At 41.5% G+C, this 18,738-nt stretch overlaps 2 protein-coding genes across 4 annotated transcripts; one reads left to right on the top strand and one right to left on the bottom strand.

Annotated features, from left to right (window-relative positions):
• Positions 1 to 264: 264 nt before the first annotated feature.
• Positions 265 to 2,981, bottom strand: LOC134467874 (nucleoside diphosphate kinase A). Of its 2 annotated transcripts, none has more exons than XM_063221849.1 (5): positions 2,871 to 2,981; positions 1,529 to 1,655; positions 1,216 to 1,317; positions 944 to 1,056; positions 265 to 603 (listed from the first exon to the last, which is right to left on the bottom strand). In XM_063221849.1, exons 2-5 carry the CDS (start codon positions 1,649 to 1,651, stop codon positions 486 to 488), a joined length of 456 nt encoding a protein of 151 aa, XP_063077919.1. In that variant the 5' UTR covers positions 1,652 to 1,655; positions 2,871 to 2,981; the 3' UTR covers positions 265 to 485. The 2 variants fall into 2 exon arrangements, with proteins under 2 accessions (XP_063077919.1, XP_063077928.1); XM_063221858.1 differs by having other exon boundaries at positions 2,867 to 2,944.
• A 103-nt stretch (positions 2,982 to 3,084) lies between these two features.
• utp18 (UTP18 small subunit processome component) lies at positions 3,085 to 13,035 on the top strand. 2 transcript variants are annotated; one of them, XM_063221826.1, is made up of 13 exons: positions 3,085 to 3,753; positions 3,874 to 4,016; positions 4,243 to 4,338; positions 4,639 to 4,703; positions 6,313 to 6,410; positions 6,592 to 6,717; positions 8,173 to 8,347; positions 9,058 to 9,158; positions 9,957 to 10,047; positions 10,541 to 10,664; positions 11,225 to 11,399; positions 12,178 to 12,320; positions 12,749 to 13,035. In XM_063221826.1, exons 1-13 carry the CDS (start codon positions 3,559 to 3,561, stop codon positions 12,771 to 12,773), a joined length of 1,557 nt encoding a protein of 518 aa, XP_063077896.1. In that variant the 5' UTR covers positions 3,085 to 3,558; the 3' UTR covers positions 12,774 to 13,035. The 2 variants fall into 2 exon arrangements, with proteins under 2 accessions (XP_063077896.1, XP_063077888.1); XM_063221818.1 differs by having other exon boundaries at positions 3,871 to 4,016.
• The last annotated feature ends 5,703 nt before the right edge of the window (positions 13,036 to 18,738 follow it).

Raw genomic sequence — 18,738 nt, 5'->3', positions numbered from 1 at the left:
CAGCCGGAGAATCCATTTCCATCATTGGTACTGAAACTTCCCCTTCACATCCATCACAAGGCCAGTCCTTCCTATTCACAACAGCATTTGAAACACTGAGCTTAGAGTTAAAGCTATGCAAGCTGGAAAACTGACTTAAACACTTTTTGCAATAGAGAACAGAGAAGCATCTTCGGTAGATTAGTGTTGCCAAAGCAACGACAGCCAGCCATCGAAACGGCCTTTTAAGCACAAGTCTGACCCTTCGCAAAAACCACAACAACATTTGAAGCCTTGATCAAGCTTTAATGAGTATAAAACGCCATGCTCCAAACATGATTTTTTATATTCCACAAGTGCTCCGCAGTCACTACAAGGACAGTAAAGGACAACCGTGTGACCTGGTCTACAGCATTGAAGGATGGAGAGAAAGAGTCAATCATCGTGCAAATACAAGGTCACAGTAGTGGGGGTAGGATTGAGACATGAGATGATGCAGGTTCCATTTACTCGTAAATCCAGCTGCCTGCGCAGCTCTTCCAGGACACCAGCTCCTCTGGCTTGAACCACAGGGCGATCTCCTTGTTGGCGCTGTCCACAGAGTCGCTGCCGTGGCAGATGTTCCTGCAGAACAAAAGAAGCACGGATCAACCATCAGCGCAAGAAAACAAACAAAGCAAGAAACCCAAAACACACATTTTGTGAGAATCAGGAGTCAAATGGAACACCAACAGGTTATGATGACACTACAACCAAAACCAGACACAGCCCATAGCCCAGCCGCTTGGGAATGGAGTCATTATACCACTGCACTGCAGTGATGAAGTCTTAATGAGCAGCTGGAGCAAGCTCAGATTTTCCGTGCACAGCACAGCTCAGGCAAATCTCAATTTGAGGCACCGTCCATCACAAATACTTAAATGTAAAAGACAGATTTACAAAAAGGTCATGGATGGATACCCACCTGCCAACCTGGATGCAGAAATCCCCGCGGATGGTGCCGGGCTTGGAGTCTGCAGGGTTGGTCTCACCCAGCATCACTCTGCCGGTCTTGACAACATTCAGACCCTCCCACACCTACAAGGATGAAACATTTGGTGCACAATTTTTTTTACCGTTTTACAGTTGTTAAAACTTCACATTATGGTACAAATACAGAAACCGGTGAATGCGCAAATTTAAAGGCTGCTCTTGTTTTTAAGCCATCATTCTGGAAGGCAAGGCTTCGCTTCTTACCATGGCACAGACGGGGCCGGAGTGCATGTACTTGCAGAGGCCTTCATAGAAAGGACGGGCCTTCAGGTCGATGTAGTGCTCCTTCAGAAGCTCCTCAGAAGCCTGCCGGAGATCACAACAGGACAAAGTCAGCATCTCTGCACCACAGATTACGCAGCACACAGTGAAGACAAGTACTGGCCAAAATTAGTTTAAGGACAGTGCAGAAGAGCACAACGACGCCACCAACTGCTGCGACCCCAACAAGAAAAAAACTGCCTTGTTGTGAGAGGGCCCAAAGACAGATGATTGCAATATTCTCTTTCACGCTCACCTGAGTGAACTTCATGCCCACCAGCTTGAAGCCCTTCTGCTCAAAACGCTTGATGATGTCACCGATCAGGCCCCTCTGGACACCGTCGGGCTTGATAGCAATGAAGGTACGTTCCTCTGCCATGGTGCTGTAAAGGAGAAAAGAAACACAAGTTAGAAAATTGGGAGACTAGCGGCTACACACGTGCTGCTGATGCAGCAATACAGACTAGCAGCAGCAGCTGAATGCATGGACAGCACCCTGACAGACGCAACCACAAATGGTCATCACTTAACGCCAGAGTGACATTCCTCTTATTTTCACAGTGCTTCAATCAGCTGGTCATAGTACCAAGCACCTGCTGGCACTAATTCCTGGTCGTATTCTGAGCACGTTTGGCCTGCAGATCCGCCGGGTGGCTCATGACCTGTTCCCGTCTTAATTTCCCTGATGGAAATGAAAAGCCCTTGTAGGCATCTGCAGCACACATTACATTTTTTCCCATTAACAGCAGATAATAACCAAGGATATCTGGGTCAGCAATGACTTAGCATAGAAGTGGTCAGATTCAGATGAATAGCCTACACAGGAGTGCACTTGCCGATGCTGCACACTGCAGACACCACTCTGGGCATCTGACGGGCTTAATCGGACTGAAAACTGGGTGTGACGGATTTTGCGACACTACTCTATTTTATATGAACATTTATGACTTAACTACGCGCAGCAATGACCAAGCAATTGGCTAGCTAGATATGTAAATCAAAGGTCCTCCTCTAAAATGAAACAAATTTCCCACCCGGTTCATTGTCAAGGCGGCCGCCATGTTGAAAAAGCCACTGCCACATGGCTTCTCAAACTTCGTAGTCATAAGGACATTCTAATCGGTTCAAGAAATGTGCCAAGACAAAGGCCAGGATTAGCTCACGAAGTTGTCCTCAATCAAATTACTGTATTTACACCTCAAGTCTGCAACCAGGATGCAAATAATTGGATTATGCTGGAATGTGGCAGTAAGCCAGTTATCTGAGGCTAACGTTACCTAAGCCCAAGTAAGACAAAAGTAATATTGCTACCGGCAAATAATCACTAAAACGACCATCTTTCAGGGCATCCTTCAATGTTGCATGAAAACGAACAGATGTGCACGAGATGATGCTATGATGATTTTAAACATCGAGAAATAGTTTTAATTACAGTCGAATTCCTGAACAATGAAAGAGGAAGTCAGTGTTTCATCATCCAGCGCATTGTTAGACGTTGTCAAAGTCATTTCAATAATGACAATGTAAATACTTAATACAAATACTTAGATTACTATGATACAACACAAGTCAATATAGTCATCATATCACTCACACACCTTAGGATTCCGGATGTACTGTCAAGACAAGAAACGTCCAAAAGCGTCGAGAAAGGAGTATGGGCAGAGCTTCGTTTTTATACTGGACCGGAGGAGAGGGGATGGGCCTCGGAGAAATGATTGACGTGAGCTGTGGCAGCCTCCTCAGTCCTCCATGTTCTGGTTCTTACCAATGACCGTACATTTTGAGAATCCAGCGCTTGTGCGCTGAGGCTGCACTGCTGTTTGCACTGCGACAGCATTTAAACCATGTTCAGCGTTGTATTCAAACGTATGCGTTGTAATCTCACAATGCAAGATTGATTCTTGATAACACACCGGCATTTTATAACGATGCTTTTCGGATTATTTCGTTATTTAGTTGAAATCAACCTACAATGAAAACAATACATATTTTACACACTATCACCACCTAGTGGCAAATACTGTATTACAACAATTATTACATTTCCGGTTCATAGTTCGCACAACAGGAAGCTCAAGAAAACCATGTGGTAAACAGTAAAGCAATGCGAGTGGTGGAGTAGACATCATCTCTGTCTGGACATTGTCGACAGATTATCAAAACTCTCGTGAAGTTTATTGCAATGTAGAGTACCAGGCACCTTAAACGTCGGTCTGCTGTTTGTAATTGTAAGAGTGGTAAGCATTAGGTAATAAACTACCTTCCTTATATTTTCCCCTCAACATGGCAACACTCATGCCTCAGATTAGAAAAGGCACGAAGAGAGTTCATGACCCTGGCGTGGACTTGGAAGAAGAAGCAAGCAGAAGAGAAAAGAACGTCAAGTCAGTGAAAGCGTTGGGTGAGGAGGATGCATCTGTCAAAGTCCTGGAGGATCTCGTCTTTGGTGCAGGAGACGAGTTGGTGGAGAGGTTGGAGGTAAGTTAAGAGTGAGTTTCGTGTGTTGTTGACATACATCAGGTAACGTGTAGACATTGATGTGTCATTTACCTTTAATGTTCTCTATTTCTATTAAATGTATTTGACTGGCATCAGCAGCATGACTCAGATGACATGATGGGTGGCTTGCTGGATGATGAAGAGGAGTCCAGTGATGAAGAGGTGACAAATGAATCCCGACTGCAGCTCCCAGGAGCCAGGAAAGCTGTCTGGCAGGATGACGATGATGAAGTCGACGAAGAGTGAGTGTCATCCCTGTGGATCTTAAAGGAATGGCATTTACGAAGTGTAGTGGACTTATGTGCATTGCAAACATTGAGGGCAATCACTGCTTTTTACACTAGTGCATTGGGATATTCGAAAGTTACTTCAGTTCAGAGTAGTTGGCTATGTATTGTTCTGGACTGAACTGTTTATCTGTTGTTTGGTGTGTTGTACAATGAAGTGAAACTAGGTGATTTTTTTCAGTGTGGACATGGGGCACCGCTTTCGCAAGGACTTCACCAAAGGTGATGCTGAATCCATCATGAGTAAAGAGAAACTACAGCACCGGCTAAAAGAACAGTAAGTGTGGCAAATTGGACTGGCAAATTACTTCTCCCTTGCAGTCTCGCAGAACCTCTTTAAGTATTCAGAGAAAACAAAGTGATTTTTGTTTGTTGAAAATAAACAACTCCTGGGTCGGGAGGTGAACTGGCAACCTTTGGGCTACAAGTCTGACGCCCTAACCGCTGACCCATGACTGCCCATATTTATGTTAAACACAGGCTTAGCAGAACATTTTTGGTTTACTGGACATGCTGGTTGTGTGATTGCAGTGTGATGGAAGATGTATTCCCAATCATAATTTTGTTTACTCTGCAGGTTCCAGAAGTCTATGGGTGGAGCTCCTGCATGGGCAGAGAGAGATGTCAGGAAGAAGAAAAAAGGTAAGTAACATCCAGAGAATGGACTTGCTTCTAGGCCGGTTTGTTATTGAAGGCACGCATGCATTACATTACATTTATGCATACAATCCACATACATATGCTTTCCTGTGCTCACATTGTCCATGTTCCACCCCACACACAGTCCACGCTCCCCCTCGCACAGACAGCCTGTAGCCCCCCCAAACAACACAGGCCACACTTCCCCATAAAGTCACCCCACTGTCCCCTCCCAGTCTCCAATCCAGTGCTCTCCCAAACCTGTAATCCATGATCCCCTGCACACAGTCGAGACTTGCTCAACAGCCCTTTAAAGCTAGATTTATGCTTCGGACGCATAGAATCTGCGTCCGTCCGTTTTCTGTCTATGCGAGTACACGCCTCCCTCTCAGAGGCTCTGCGCCCATCGTCGAGCGCCTCGAAAAAATTCTAACTATCCGTCGGACGGACGCGGAGTACGCAGACAAAAAGGCACTATGATTGGTCGTCTCGCTACTTCCTTGTTCTGTTCTTGTGGCAGCTCAATGCCAGTAGTTTGCGAGAGCAGAGCTGTATTCTGTTAAAAACTTTATTAATGCCTCGTGTGTAAATACACGAAGCTACAAGCTAAGTAACAAACAATGCATCAGTTGAACCCTCGGCACAATGCCTGCGGTTTTACTACCGTTCCTCCACCGAATGGAAACACACATCGGCAGAATCAACTGTCTTTACATGCTTGTGCTCTGCTTGTGAAAACAGACTGGGTATGTCAAATAATGATATCAGTGCATTGCCTTTGCAATTTGTGTGAAAATACCCAGCTAACCGGGATAGAAAGCAACATTGCTTCATAATGACCGCAGTGCTTATAATGTAGTGAAAGTAGCCTAGAACTAATCGCGCAATTTCAAATGTGGCTCGCGACGAGACCTCGGACCTCGCAGAACTCGCAGATGCATGAATACAATGTTGGGTTTTGACGAGCGCAGTTGCAGAAGTCTAATCTGACCTTAAGCCTCTCTGTTGGCCACCACTTTGCACTGTCTGCACTAACAGGCCATTGGGCACTATGGCATTTTGCCCATCCCCTCGGCCTAAGCATAGTACAGGAAGACCAACTGAACTTCCACAGTTTGTTATATTCTCTCAAAGTGTTTCTAAGCAGGGTTTGATATTGACTTTTCACAATTGCCTTTTGACATTTACTCATCAGCTACTGTGGCTACGAGCGGTGTTTCCCCAAGTAATTTCGTAGTCTTTCTGCCCCCCGCATGCTTACAATTTTTCCATATGCCGAGATGTCTAAACTTAGATATTGAAGTGATAAGTAAATGGATCAGGGCTATTAACATTGTCTCCTGGAAAGTGATACTGAAATGATTGCTAACCACAGCCATATTCTACCCACATTTGGTCAGTTGGCCGCCAACGTCAAGCCCTATTTTTGTAGACGTGTGAAGAATAAAAATCCCCAAATCCTTGTATCGTACTGTTATTCGTTATGAGAAGTGGGTGTTCCAATGTACACTTTATGCATAGATCGGCAGTTAGATTAAATGAGAATAGATATATTATTACAAAATGACATTAAGCTGGTCTTTGTCCATGTCTGCCTGCTTTCATCCTGAAGATGCTGGTGATGAAGATGAGGATGACGAAGATGACTTGATGCGAAAGACTGGCAACTTCGTGGGGAAATCTGAGAGTCTGCCCAAAGGAGTGTTAAGAGTAAGGGTTAATACTGCTGCCGTTAATACTGGATTGCAAAATATACAGACAACACTTGAATGTATGATTACTTCACAATAAAGAGCAAGGACATGATGTAGAATTTGGCTCAGAGACAACTTTAATCATTAATCTTCAATGTTTTCGCATCAATTAATACGCTTCTATCTTTCTTTCCTAGTTGAAGAAGTGTCTTAATGCAAACAACGACAGGCCTGCTGATGATCGACTGACCACTGTGCAGTTTCACCCCTCCGCTCAAGTGGTCATGACGGCAGGACTTGACCATTCCATCTCGCTATTTCAGGTTAGCATTTCAAATCTATCACACCAATCATGTTAAGCCACTACCACCACCGCTTCCGCCAAAATACCAGGTAGTACAAGCAAATGTGCTTTTCCTATTTCAATTACAACACATGCTAATGTTTTGTTTATTTAGGACAGGGTGGCCGCGGGTCCTTAAAAAGTCTTAAAAAGTCTTACATTTCATTTTCGCCAAATAAGGCCTTGAAAAGTCTTATTTTGTCTAAAATTTTCAACCCAAATGTCTTAAATTTGTGGAGCTTAATTTAGGGAGGAATAATTATGTCAGCCATTTGATGAACTTTGCGACGGAAAATAATTATGTCAGCCATGTGATGAACTTTGCGACGGAAATCGGGAGTTGTAGCCATGTAGTGTAATTTAGAACGCATTATTGAATTTTATTTAGTGTAAAGTTTCATTGTGTATAGTTTTGTGTTTTCAAACGGCTACATTAATGTAAATAACCAATTGGTTTTTGTGCTTCATTTGAACCTGTGTATGATCTTGCGAGTGGTCCTAATTTCATTTGGAAAATGGTTTTGAAAAGTCTTAAAATGTCTTAATTTTGACTTGCTAAAACCTGTAAACGCTGCGAGTTGGTCTTAATTTTATTTGGAAAATGGTATTGAAAAGTCTTAAAATGTCTTAATTTTGACTTGGTCAAACCTGTAGACACCCTGTAGGACTTCGTTTAGAACTTTTTATGCTTAAGTTTGTATCTTTGCTCTAACACACTAGCTATAGCTATGCATCAGTCCAGTTTAGGCTCTGCCAGCTTCCAGTGCACTGTTGCACCACTGGTGCACAATATTTTAGATTTCTGTTAGAACGCAAACTGTATTTTTTTCTAGGAATGTCTGGTTCTTCATTGCACCATAAAGTGGACAGGTGGCGAACAGATTTAAACCTGTTGGCAGTGTCATCAGAGTTTGTATTCCATTACCTAATACTGTGGTCTGGTTGGGATCCGGTTCCTAAGTGAAGATGTCCCCTTGTGCCAAATGGTGCTGGAAATTTTCTCATCTCAGCAGAACACGCTAATGCAGCGAGAGCCAACATTCCTTTTGCATATAATTTTCAGGTGTTTATAAGGTAGCGATATTTATGAGTTAGTGACAAGACTCTAAGCAGTTAACCTTGAACCAAGGCGTATGTGTCCGATACTGTCTCTGACCAAGGGCACAGTTGTAATGGCTGTGGGATTTATTGGATTTTTGCGAAGTAATCAAACAGTAAGGCCTACAAGCTAACAAGCCAACATCGTCTGGCAGGTGATGTCATATAAATTTACCACACTGTAACACCAACACGTAAAATATTGTCGTAAATCAAAGCTTAGGTTTTCTATTACTAACAATAAAACTTGAACTTGAAATGTTGGACTACGTTTTGTAATGGTATACTAATATACCACTATAACCCCCTTTTCCTTTCATGTGACTTCATGATCTAGGTTGATGGCAAGACAAACCCTAAGATTCAGAGCATTCACTTAGAGAAGTTTCCGGTGAACAAGGCGTGTTTCAGCATGGACGGGGAACAGGTGATCGCCACCGGCTTAAGAAATAAACTCTTCTACATCTACGACATGATGGAGGGCAAGATCATCCCTGTGCCTACAGTCAGAGGTGAGGCTCATAGCCCATAACAAAGAGAACAGCTTGGAAATGTTTCTCTTGCACATACTGTAGAAAAGGAATGCAATTAGCCCTTTTACAGATAAAATGTTAGCTTTTAATAGCACTATTCTCAGTTTTGCTCTGAGACACGGGACAATTGAAATCCAATCCCATATCTGACAGAGGCATTCCCTTCGGCAGCCCTGGGCAGCTCTCTCTCTTTCTCTCTTTCTCTCTTTCTCTCTTCCTCTCTCTCTCTTCCTCTCTCTCTCTCCCTCTCTCTCTCTCTCTCTCTCTCTCTCTCTCTCTCTCTCTCTCTCTCTCTCTCTTTCTCTCTTTCTCTCTCTCTCTCTCTCCAAATGCACGCTGTTCTGTCAGTGAAACGCTGTAATAGTCACTGAAAATACTTAACTACCATAGTGGTACCACACCACTAAATCATTACAAAGGCCTCTAATCATACATTGCTACTTGGTAATTAATCATTCAGAATTAAATAGTTCTGTCAAGTTTACTTTGGTCTTTCATTTGATTTAATTTGATACTTTAATTAAAGTTAGGTCATTCTGAATGAAATGCCTCATGCCTCTGATAACAGCAAATTTATAACAGTGACCAGATGTTAACATTGTTCTTCCCTCTTTCCTCCAAATGTCCCTTTCCTCTCTGTCTGTCTGTTTCTCTATCTCTCCGTCTTTCTCCCCCTCACCTCTCACCAGGTCTGAGTGAGCAGAGAGTGAAGGAGTTTGAGGTTTCTCCAGAGGGTGACTTCCTGCTTCTCACCGGCTCCTCTGGGTACCTCCATCTCATGACCATGAAGGTAAATGACAGAGAATGTGTGCATTCCAATATGCACACCCCTGTCCTCCACTTGTGCTTGTGGCTTCGCCCCGCCTCCTGGCCCATCCTCCGTGGAGAAAACAATAAAGTTTCCCAGCTGTCAGCCTAGCCACAACAACTTTTGGGGGACTGTTTTTCATTCACCATCCCAATTGCAAATGATAAAATGGCATTAGAATAGTGCTTTTGCAAGATATTGAATTCATTTTCTGTCGTCAGTGACGTGATCATGAGGTCACCAGCAGGCAAGTGAGCAAGGGAGGATGGAAGTCTGCATATTGGAATCCACATAATGTGACAATACTGTAGCGCCTCCCAAACAAAGGGCAATTGCTGTTAGCACACCAATGCATTATCATTTCGTTCTGTGAAATGATACAAAGCACAAAGTATAGCCAGTATTATGTACATGAATAAATGCCAAAAGTAATAATGATCTTGCACAAAATAACTAATAAATTGTGCACTATGAACTATTTAGTAAACTAGTAATATGCAAGGAGCAACACACTATATGTGGTGGTTGAAAAGCAATGTTGATGTGTTATGTTTCTTGAACTGCTGAATTTACAGATACATTTTGAAATTCAGCATAAACTATGCATGCAATATTTGGTTCAGAAACTTGTAATATAGTATAATAGTTCCATTCAGATGACTGGTACGACTTTAAAAGCTTAAAACTGTAACCACGTTGACCACAGCCAGGTATAACTGTATGTTACTGCTACTCAGATTTAGACATTTAAATGATGGTGTGGCGCTGGCCTTATTTCAGACAAAGGAGGTCATCCGAAGTATGAAAGTGAGTGGAAATGTGTGTGGGACCGCTTTCTCGGCAGACGGCAGTAAGATCTTCTCCAAATCAGGTGAGTTTGACAACATGATTTGGTCTTATTTCTAGAACAGTTCTTATATTATATGTTTATATGCTATGCATAGGTTTCCTGTACACAAACATTCCTGTTTGCATGCACAGTCTAAGGATTCTTTTGCCACCTCTGATTGTTACCTCCGCCAAGGAGGTTATGTAATCGTGTGATGTGTACATTCGTTTGTTTGTTTGTACGTTTGTGGTGCTTGTGTGTTTATGTCCACTAGAAGACAGAGGTGCATACAGTTTGGAAACTGTCACTCAAAAAATTGTGCATGTGATTGGCTGCTTAGCATTTTGCCCCTCCTCATAGTGTGAATGTAAACAGGAAACCTATAGTATTTCAAAATGGTGCATGAAGCCAGGATTCATGTTCATTAGTAAACCTTTCAAAGCAATAGCAGTTGTCAATAGAATTCTTTCTTTCTTTCTTAATGTATTTCTTTCTTTCTTTCTTTCTTTCTTTCTTTCTTTCTGTGCTTCCACAGAGGAGGGCGAGGTGTTCATCTGGGATGCGAGGAGCAGCAAGTGTCTTAGTCGCTTCCCAGATGAGGGCTGTGTGAAGGGCACCTCCATTGCTGTGTCCAGAGACGGGCAGTACCTGGCCTGCGGGTGAGTCTTCTGGGTAGTTGCACACAACTCAGGTCAAGCAAAGCCGTTCGCATACATCAAGAATCTTAGCAGCTACTAGCAGTACTAGATGAATGTCTAGAGCTTTTCCTCTTGTGTTTGTGTGTCTTCACATTACATCATATTTGGCAGTCACTTTTCTCCAAAAGAAATAGGATGGATGACATTACGTAGTGTGAGGATATACACAGAGCAAGCACAAGTGATGAGTTAGGGCAAGAGGTTATGGATCAGCAGGGCGTCTGAATGAATGACGAGAAGTTCACTGAAGTGAAGTTGGTAGATTAACACTTGGTGTACAACACTTGATTTGTTTCTCACACCTCACATGACAGGTGCGTTGGAGATGATCCAGAGGTCGCACACCAACCATTTCACATTAATTTTAGTTCCAACATTTTGATCTTAAAACATTGCGAATAAAGTTACTGTGAAATGGTCGTTGTACAGCAGTTTTATAGTTTCCGATGGTCAGATGACGCATACACATTCGGATGATTAAATGACTACACACAAGCTAATGACCCCCTTTCCATCCACAGCTCCCAGTCAGGTGTGGTAAACCTGTACTCCCAGCAGGCGTGCCTGCGCGAGGCAGAGCCCAAGCCTCTGAAGGCCATCATGAACCTGGTGACGGCGGCCACAGCGCTGCGCTTCAACCCCTCGTCAGAGATCCTCGCTATCGCCTCCCGCGCTGAAGACGAGGCCAACAAACTGGTACGTCGTCCACGACATTCTTTGCCATTTTTTATTTTCTATTTTCTTCTTCTTCTTCAGAACTCTTACGTCACACAGTCCAACTTCATATGTGGTCATGATGACCAGTCAAATGAGATTAAGTATATGGGAGGGGAGAAATATTGTAGTTGGAAGGACGTCTTGTAAAAGTTTGAAGGGACAGACTTAAATTCTGTCTCAGATTTGAGCTGCACATACAATATGTCATGAAAATGTTATTTCTAGGAAACGGAACACTGATTTTGATTAAAACTAGCCATTGTTTAGCGTGGATGTTTTTGGGAAACGAGCCATAATATGAATGTACATGTAGCTGTAACACACAATGTGCTGTGACTTTGGTGAAAAATGTATTAACAGCATTTCAGGGTAAGTGGTAGTCGACCTATCCCGTTTACATTGTACCATAAGCAGAAATAACCCCAAGAAAAATTCCAGGAACTCAATCAGATGAAACAGGAAGTTGTGAAATCACGACAAATCCGGTCATAATGTCTGTAAATTGAGTAAATTAGAGACTTTTGTTTACCCTGTCCGAAGTTACCAGTGGTCGTTAGATAATATTTGTCCTCTGAAAATCGGGCTAAAGACATATATTAGTGTGTTTTTGTTTTGTTTTTGTGTATTAATTCAGAACTTCAGAATCTATTCATGGTATGTTGATTGGGTCCAAATTCCTAAAAGGATGTGCCATTACTACCAATGATGTTCATGTCAACGTGTTTTGAGCTTTATCTGTCTCGTTTACTTCCTCCAGGTCCACCTTCCCAGTTTCACGGTGTTCTCCAACTTCCCGGTGTTCCGGCGGAAGACCATCTACCGGACGTACTGCCTTGACTTCTCTCCCAACAGCGGCTTCTACTCTGTGGCCAACAACAAGGGAGACGCCCTGCTCTTCAGGTCAGTCAGCGCACCTTTATACCATCGGTAGCATGTTCCAAATGGAACAGTTGTACGCAAGCATTGCAGCCATTTGGGACATCATACACACCACGAGGACAGACTGGAAAGTGATGTGCAGGGTATTGGTTAGAGTCCTTTGAGCAATGTGACGTGAGGTTGGGGCCTTGCTCAAAGATACTCACACCATGGATGAAGTTGTGAAGAGAGGTAGCAGTAGGATTCAAACCTGTAACTGTGGGTCATATGTGATCTATGTTTAAAATCATCAATCATATGAGTTTTCTTTTCAATGATACGAATCTTCACAGGATGGTGGTAGAATGGAGTTGTGCCTGGAGCAGGTCTATGATAATTAAAAAAACTTCTTTTATCATGGATTTACTGCTTTATCGACCTACTGTCTTTCTTTTTTCTGCCTTTTCCAGGCTACTACATTACAAGGACTTTTGAACACTTGTCTTTGGACCGAAGAGGGATGATCATCAGTCTTTTTTTTTTTTTTAAATCATGGCTTTGGTGGGAGAGGTTTGCCGTTTTTCTGGACGGTCTATAGCCGGGGCCTCCTCCAGTGGGCCCTGTGTCGACCACCATTTTGTATTTCAAGAGACTGTTTTCAATTTTTATTTTGTAGTGCTCAGCATGTGATGTTAAAATATCCAATGGATATTGTGCTCTATGAAATTATAAATATAAACGTCAACATGTGTTATTACTGGAGATTTTGAGTGTTTTTGTGAGTTTGACAGTCCATGTGTGTCCGGTAGACTTTTGACATTAAACTGTGCAGTATATCCTTATTGGTTTGTGCCAGAAGAATATGGTCCATGAAAGGCTAATCCTGAACTGCACAAAATCTTTTGAAGGATCAGGACCATCATATTATTTCCTCAACACATCCAGCACTGCATAAGTCTGAATGAAGTCAAGCATTTCTTCACCACAACTAGTGTGGCTGCATTTATCGTAAAATTCCCTGGCAGTCTGTAAAAAAGTGCATTCTAATAGCTCATTTCAGAGGGCAAAGAGAGTAGGCCTACCTGATGACTAACCTGGTGGACCAGGACCATATCGGGCTGTTTTGTCCATGTACTGCTCACCTGGAAATAGTTGGCAATAGTGTCACATTTGAAGGAAGAGAGCTGTATGCACATAAAGACTGACCATGCAGAGTATTTTGACTAGATGTATCTGCATAACATTTTGACTTTTGATCATGGGGCTCCCAAAACCTTTCTAAAACTATCCAACATCATGCCCCTCTGCATGCCCCACACTCGTCTTTTTCTTTTACAAATCAGGAAATCATGCTATCACATTCACAATCATAGTCATGATATCACATTCAGTAAGGAAGGTGCTGCCTACAGAGCCTGCCTCCCTTGAAACGGGGGAGTCTATACTATATAAACACTGCAGTTTATTAATAGCTCTGGGGAGGTCTTGGATGACACCCCCACCACCATTCCAACTACATCTCCCACCTGCAGAACAGATCTCCAGTTTATCAGTATCCCTGGATCCTGCCACTCAAGTCAGAACTCTGATCTTATGTCAGAAGACCAGACCAGACCAGAACATATGGAGATGATTTAGGCCTACTCAACAACCGAGAGTGGAGTGGAGTGGAGTGAAATGTATTAATCCCGAAGGAAATTCAGGTGTCTAGTTGCATACACGCATACAAATTCTTTTACACATATTCAACATTCAGGCAAATCAGCATGGGATTTCCCAGGCTAACCTGCAAATAGTCTTGCTAAGTAAACCAGATCATGGAATTCAGAGTTGTGACAAGCCACTGCAGGAACTCGGCTGGTGACATGATTCACATACAGTAGATTTAAATAGTTTTACACAGCGGCTTTCTGTTCGCTAGAGACTAACATAGAACCACAACATAACAAGCAAAGTAGAAGTAGAAAGTGATTACATTTACCTTTGCTGAACTTTCTGTGTTCTATGTCCACTTCCTAGAACTTGTGGAACTACCCTATATTATATACAAAAGTATTTGCTCACCCATCCAAATGATCAGAAGGGGTCTCCTAATAAACTTGGCCTGGCCAAAGGCGTAATGACGCACCTAGGCATGCAGACTGTTTTTACAAAAATGTGTGGAAAAAATGGGCCGTTCGCAGAATGAGAATGTCATTGTCCTCAGACTATGATTTTGTGTGAGTCTGGGACCCGATAACAAAGCCATACAGAGAACCCTGCCAACTGGGGTGGTGAACAGGTGAAATACAGAGGTGTCAAAAGTAAAAGTAAATTGATGGTGTAAGTACAACACTAGCCCATGATATTACAACATAGCTATCACACTATTTACTCCATTGTACCTAATGAGGGGGGTGTGTTAACCTACCAAGAACCCACCACAAATTTGATCCAACCAGCAAAAGAGGCACCCCATCACAACACAAGTACACAGGTCTACTTGTTATTCAAATAAGTTTACTGTGTTGGAGGGAAAGCGTTTCTTTCTTTCTTTTTCTTTTTTTTTTTTTTACTTTTTTTTTCTCTGGTGAAATATGGCAAGCAGTTTGGATGAGATTTCCACCAATAGGCCTAGCCCAGAACCGTTCACAATAAAAGTGCAGGGTTGAATGCCAGGAAAGGTGTGAATGATCCAGATTTGGCTCAGCTCTGTATCTGCCAAAAAACACGACAGCATCCATACTGTATATTTACCAGCCAGTACCTATATCTAATTTACCTCACATTCATCAGACATAATACCAACAAGAATGGTATTGTGAAATACATGACAGTTGGGTTTATGGTATCATTCATTTCACTGCCAATTCTGCAAGCAAGAAGTGACAAAAAAGATGTTGAAATATGGTATATTGTATATTGTACCCATTCTTTATCATCCCTCTCCAACTTCACTCCCATCTTATTTCTATTTTGATTTCAGATTAGCTTCAATTTAAATTATTAATTCATGCATCTACAGAATTCGGAGACCCATATGCCCTCTAAGAATATCCTACAGGTGCAATAAACATACACTATATCTGTAAACAAAACCAAATTGCATGTGTGTCTGTCACGTGGCTTTTTCTATAAATTAATATTTAACAAATGCTTTTTTACATTTTATTGTTATTTAATGTTATTGAATAGTTCTTCATGTTTAGAAATGTAGTTGTGTTTATTTTTCACATGTTGCAAGACGGTCTGCTTCAAAACGTGCGCCGTCTTTCTTTGTAATGATGTGCATCATGGCTTAAGGTGGGGGAGCAACTCCCAATCTCACTTCAAGTGAATCACGTCATGAAAACTATCCCAGGTAAAAAACCCATATACTTAAAGTGTACTTTTTTTGACCGTACTTAGTACAAAGTGTATTATTTGCGGCGATTTAAAGTGCGCTTCATTGCACTATTAGTGCGCTGAAGCACTGCTAGAGCAGTACTTCAGCACACTTGCAGCACACTGAGGATGCTAAATTGGCACCGCTTTTGGACAACTTTAAGTGCACTACAAGCATACTTTTGAAAGGATGCTCCAAACACGCTTTTCATGCATTCGTATGGCATTAAGAGTGTGCTTGAGTACTATAACATTTTATTGTTTCTAGAAGTTCAATAAAAGTATATTAATTTCATGCTTCTTTGGACTACATTGGAACATTTTAAGTCTGTAAAAAGTATATCATATTAAGTATTGTAAATATATAACAGGTATGCTTGAAGTATATTTACAGTACACTCCCAAGTACATGAAATAATATAAATGTAATACTACAATCCATGCTGGTCCTCAGAGCTTGTACATTACACACAGCCACATGTCACAGTAGTGATACAGTATGCAGACCTAGCACGACTGACATTTACAATCATTGCATTGTTACAGAGATTTCAGATACACATTTCACTTCATTTCAATCTTCTTCCACTTTCCTGCAGTTGATCACTTGAATTTATCACTAGTGATGGTGACCTTCAAGCTTTTGTTTGAACAACTAGTTCCAACTTACCTCCTACCAAGTAAATATGGGAAGTGTGAGCCTATATATACCAGAACATATACGTAACCATCATAATGACAGTGGGAACATGGTCATTTTTTTGTGTACCACTTTAAAATTTTAAAACTCCTACAATAAACACAGAATATAACAATGAGTAATATTTTCATGCAAACCAAAAATATTCCTTCAGGATAAATGGCTTTCTGTTTGAGAAATTTAGCTCCAAGAAGTGCATTGCATGATGGGACATGTATGATGGTGCATGATGGATAAATGCACTTTGTGTAAGCACACTTTGAAGATATTTGGGTGAAGTACAATCATGGTGCACTTAGAAAAAGTGTACTTGCAATATGTTAAAGCGATTTACTTTAAAGCGCACTATAGAAAATCACACTTCAAAGACATTTGGGTGAAGTGTAATCATATTGCACTTTAAAAAAGTACAATTGCAATATGTTATTAAAAAATACACTTTTAGTAAGTTCACTATTAGAACACTATTAGTATATTCCTCTAAATACACTTTAGCCAAACATCTTCGAAGTCCACTTGAAGTATGGTTCGCTAAGTGTACTTTCTTTGAGAGCAACTTAATTAGGCCTACATCTAATTTTAAGTACACTTTAAATAAGCATATTGTAAACATACTTTTTCTTAGCACAAAAAGCACGAGTGCACTTTTAACATGCTAAGTACACTTCAGTCATGCTTTTATTGTACTAAATTGAACCACTTTTTCACCTTGGATCTGCAGAATACAGGTCTTTTTTGGTCCTCCCTCCATTGAAGCTACATACACTGTTGTAGTTCTATGATGTTACAGTTGGTGGCAGTAATGCACCATGTTGGATACAAACTGCCATTCAGTTGGGAAAAGGTAGCCTACTGTATGTCTTCAGATAGTGTTTTGTTTTGCAAGGTGTGGTGTATTTACAATAACAAAGTAGCAGACAGTCAGCCATCCTTCCGCCTCCTCGGAAGTAAGCTACAGACAGCTGAAGCTGAGCTCCCCATCCTTCAGTGTTAATATTAAAATATGAATTTAATTCATTTTCACCTCTTCTAAAAATATCTAATTTGTTATGAAAGTTGGTTAATGACAGAAAATAAGCTGCTGATCACAAATACACTTCTTTTTTCAGTGATTCTCAAACTGTGGGCCAGGGCCCACTGATGGGTCCTGAGGGGTTGATCTGATATCACCAAGTATTTACTGATCCAGGATCAACATCAAAGTTGTTGGCCCTAGCCTCGCGAGCCATCCTACGTACTTCCGCCAAAGGATGGGTCCACGACGGTAATGAAATGGTAGTATTATGGGATGGTCAGGACCAGGCTAGTTGGTCCAGGTTCACTGTTACAGGTAATCAGGGATCATTTGAGATTGATGATGTCTTTGCCCTGTGACATGAACAATTCAAATTTCCCTTTCCTTATACCACCGAGACCATTTTGAGCCTGCAGGAACCTGCACGAGAGGGGACTCACTACTCCAGAACTCAGAAACACCTAATTTTCTCAAAGCAGAGGTAAGGTTAATTCAAAAAAAAATCTTAATGAGTGAATTTCAAACCAATTTAGCCTACCAGTAATTACCTTCACATAACATTAGGTGTGTCCACAGATTTAGATACTAACCACTAGCTACAGTATATATTAAAAAGGATGGGTTACAAATGTCTTAAATAAAACTTTGAAAAAAGTGGTGAGTATTATTATTAAGTGGATTACTAAAGGCAGATTACTAATGGTAACATAGTTAGCAACTATCTAAGATAGTTAGTGACTAGCTAACATAGTTAGCAACTACGGTTTAGGGGAAATACAAGCCTGAAGTCAGAATTGTTTGAAAGCATGGCATTAATCCAAGACCATTTATTATTTTAACAGTCCAGGACAGAGAATATAAACTTAGCCGTGCAATTTTAGCTCCTCAATTGCTGTCATGTTTATTTTACTGTTCACAGTGATCCAGGATCATTGTTCATTTTATCGGTCACAATGATCCAGGACCATTATTTATTTTACTGCTCACAGTGATCCAGGACCTTTGTTTATTTTCGGCTCACAGTGATGCAGGGGTCCGTATCTCGAAAGCGTCTTTGCTAACGACGGTAGCAAAGTCCTTCGTAAGAGCGACTCAACTCTCTCTCGACAGCGACGCTCATCACTAAATCCAACGGAACGGTAAGATGGTCTTAAGATGGTCTTAAGACGGTTAGCAACGACAACAATCGAGAAACGGACCCCTGGACCATTGTTCATTTTACCACTCAAAGTGATCCAGGACATTTTACCTCTCACAGTGATCCAGAAACAATGTACATTGTACCGCTCAGAGCGATCTAGGACAATTGTTCAATTGACTGCTCACAGTGATCCAGGAACACAATTTATTTACTGCTCACAGCGATTCAGGAGCATTATTTA

The sequence above is a fragment of the Engraulis encrasicolus genome, chromosome 2 (genome assembly GCF_034702125.1).
Source record: "Engraulis encrasicolus isolate BLACKSEA-1 chromosome 2, IST_EnEncr_1.0, whole genome shotgun sequence".
NCBI classification, from domain to species: Eukaryota; Metazoa; Chordata; class Actinopteri; order Clupeiformes; family Engraulidae; genus Engraulis; species Engraulis encrasicolus.
Note: the sequence above shows the minus strand (reverse complement) of the source record. Positions and strands in the feature narration are given on the sequence as shown.

Coding starts and splice junctions, on each gene's coding strand:
- LOC134467874 (XM_063221849.1), bottom strand. CDS start 1,651: ATGGCAGAGGAACGTACCTTCATTGCTATCAAGCCCGACGGTGTCCAG. Junction 1,057..1,215: donor CCGGCCCCGTCTGTGCCATG/GTAAGAAGCGAA, acceptor TCATCCTTGTAG/GTGTGGGAGGGTCTGAATGT. Junction 604..943: donor TTCTGCATCCAGGTTGGCAG/GTGGGTATCCAT, acceptor TTTGTTCTGCAG/GAACATCTGCCACGGCAGCG.
- utp18 (XM_063221818.1), top strand. CDS start 3,559: ATGGCAACACTCATGCCTCAGATTAGAAAAGGCACGAAGAGAGTTCAT. Junction 9,159..9,956: donor TCCATCTCATGACCATGAAG/GTAAATGACAGA, acceptor GCCTTATTTCAG/ACAAAGGAGGTCATCCGAAG. Junction 10,048..10,540: donor TAAGATCTTCTCCAAATCAG/GTGAGTTTGACA, acceptor GTGCTTCCACAG/AGGAGGGCGAGGTGTTCATC.